General features: G+C 40.7%; 1 protein-coding gene across 1 annotated transcript in view; it reads right to left on the bottom strand.

Moving 5' to 3' along the window:
- Positions 1-1,397, bottom strand: part of GPSM2 (G-protein signaling modulator 2) — a 20,499-nt gene extending 19,102 nt beyond the window's left edge. The window contains exon 1 of the mRNA XM_009324225.1: positions 1,084-1,397. Within this exon, the coding sequence (XP_009322500.1) occupies positions 1,084-1,145 (62 nt within the window). The 5' untranslated portion in view covers positions 1,146-1,397. The remainder of the gene's footprint in view (positions 1-1,083) is intronic.
- Positions 1,398-2,672: the final 1,275 nt, after the last annotated feature.

Raw genomic sequence — 2,672 nt, 5'->3', positions numbered from 1 at the left:
TGAAGATTTCAGCAAAATAAAGAGAGCAGAAAGTAAATTACAGATTATTTGCTAATTTTCTCCCTACTGACCATGAAAAAGCTCCTCCTGCTGACTGCACTGCTAACCAGAACTAACACTGTACTTCTACGAAACAGAAGTGCAGACCAATCTTACAGCAATCTAACGCTGTCAGAACGTCTTCAGAATTAATTTTAAGCCATAGCACGGGCTGTCTTACAAATAAGGGTGGTGCTTTGTTCCTGTTAGCTAGCAAGGAAAAGGCCTCCAAAGCAAGGATGAACAGGGGAGAGGGCGGGGGGAGCACACAAGAATAATCATGCTTTTTATTTGTTTTTAAGACAATCATTCCAGTGTTGCAGTGTCCCTTCCTATTGAATGAGCTGCAAGATTTACCCTTCCAAACACCAGCCATCCAACTACCACGCACTACACAATGCTTCTGTTGTTCAGGTTCATTAGAGGGAGTCTGCAAGGCTAGCATGTTGTCCCACGTCTGTAAAGGGGGTTCCAGAGGAAAAATTATAAAAGCTCTCAGAAGGGGAATCACGAATCCTCTTCACTTGCAGTAACAGTACTCTTTTAGTCCAAGGTACCACAGCAGTTTTTATCTATCAATCAAATCTCTTTATTGTAGGCAAGGAAAATACTGCTCTAGGTGACAGGGCACCTAAAAATTCATTATTCATAGAAGCAGTAACGGGCCAAGTACAGAGAACTTCAGCAGACAAAACTCAACAATTTGCATATGCAGCCCAAAAGCTGAAAGACGACAGAGCAGCTGTTACCATGCAGGGATCATACTTCATATCATTCTATCAGAAACACAGACAATCATGTACTGTTCTGCAACTGCACACGGTTCCAACACTATGCAATCACGTAATTATATTAGTATAATCTACTATATAACAGAAGTGAATTTTCATAGTTCAAAAATCGCGAAAAGAAAAAAAAAAGTTATTTTAGCTTTCAGTTTCAGTAACACTAGTAACAGAGATACCAAACTATTTGTTGCAACTTGTTTAGCTTTCTATTATTAACAGCACTTATTCATCCATACTAAAATTAATACAGTCTTACCTGTATCGCACATGAAAGGAACGATCTTCACGCATGCTTATCAAAACATTACTTTCCTCCATTGAGTTGCATTATCAGTAGAGAAAATAGTACCGTTCTGTAGTAGGGTAAGTACTTTACTACGGAGAACTGTTGTCAGAACACCATTCCAGTTAGTATATTAATAAGCTGGAGTAAAGATATCCTAAGCTCCTGTTGAAAAACTCTTCTTTATTACTAAGGTAAGGAGGTCACTGTCAGACACATCTTAAACCTTCAGAAAGGTGTTCCAAGTTCTTTCCTCTGTGGCCCTTTAAGCTCCATTCAGCTGCGTTTCTGCAAAGGGAACACAAGATGCTTGGCTTGAAGTCTCATAGTCAGTTAATAACTCATAACCATTTGCAGCTGATGTAAAAGCATAACACTACTCCTACCAAGCAGGAAGCGTCAATCAAGAACTTACAGCCAGAGCCAAAACCATCTACATACATATGGCAATTCCTGTAGGCAAGCGAGAAAACACGCAAGGTTTAACAAAAACCAATGCTCTCTTTCTGTTGGAAACTTCGAGTAATTTACCCTTGTTAGTATTCTTTGGCCTCATGAAGTTCCACGCAAAAGGCTTAAAGGATGAAAGCTACAGAATGAAAGGCATAATATAAAACAGATCACAAACTGCTTTACACATAAACTACTGCTGAAGCCCTGACAGTTTGCTGAAGTCCCACAGTAGTCAGAACTGGCTGACGCGATCCCATCTGGAGATCATCCATTCTGGATGACCATCCCACCCAGAACATTATGAGCACAGAAGCCAGCAGAGGTTTAAGCTCTATTTCCCTTTCCCGTCCCCGCTCCCAAAAGAAAAGGGAGGGAGGTATGGGGGTTTTTGCTTGGGTTTTTTTTTTTCCCACACTGGCTTCACATTCCAAAATGCTGCAGCATTGTCATCTGAGCTCCAAACTCTGCTTCACAGGGACTGCAGCAGCCAGCACTTAGGTGTTAGACATGTTTAGGCTGACAAGGAAAAGATTAACAGAAAAGAAACTCTGTTCAAAAGTTTACCCACTTTTAAATATATTTTTAGTGGAGGAGTTGACGTGTTTATTGCTCAGTACTAATATTACCTTCCTTCGCAAGTAAACATACAGTTGTGTAATTCACAAATGCGTATTTCATCAAGACACTGCAGAGATGCCAAAAGACAAGAACAGAGCTCAGATTTAAAGCTGTCACCAGAAGAAAATGCAACCTCCTCTATTTTTAACTGTCGATGTAGGCCATGCCTTTTCCTCTCATTACATCTAACAAGTACCAGCTGTGAAGATTCATGCTTCCTATCATGCTCAACCTTGACAGCACCCCTCAAACAGGCCATCCAAATTCTTCCAGTCAAACAACTACTTTGCCTTTCCATGCTCATCATTAGAACTATTTGGCATCAACAAGTGGGTGTGGGTATATTTTTGCAATTACAAAGCGTGACACATACAGTTTACAATACCACTGCAACCCGCATACTGGGAAGACTGTGTCACAGGTATTTACTCTCCGGAAGTTTGCCCAAACCTCAAATCGAGTAACTCATACAAGCAGATAGCTGCGAGCCA

Source organism: Pygoscelis adeliae, unplaced genomic scaffold (assembly GCF_000699105.1).
Source record: "Pygoscelis adeliae isolate BGI_AS28 unplaced genomic scaffold, ASM69910v1 Scaffold265, whole genome shotgun sequence".
NCBI classification, from domain to species: Eukaryota; Metazoa; Chordata; class Aves; order Sphenisciformes; family Spheniscidae; genus Pygoscelis; species Pygoscelis adeliae.
The sequence above is the reverse complement of the archived record's forward strand: the minus strand, read 5'-3'. Positions and strand labels throughout refer to the sequence as shown.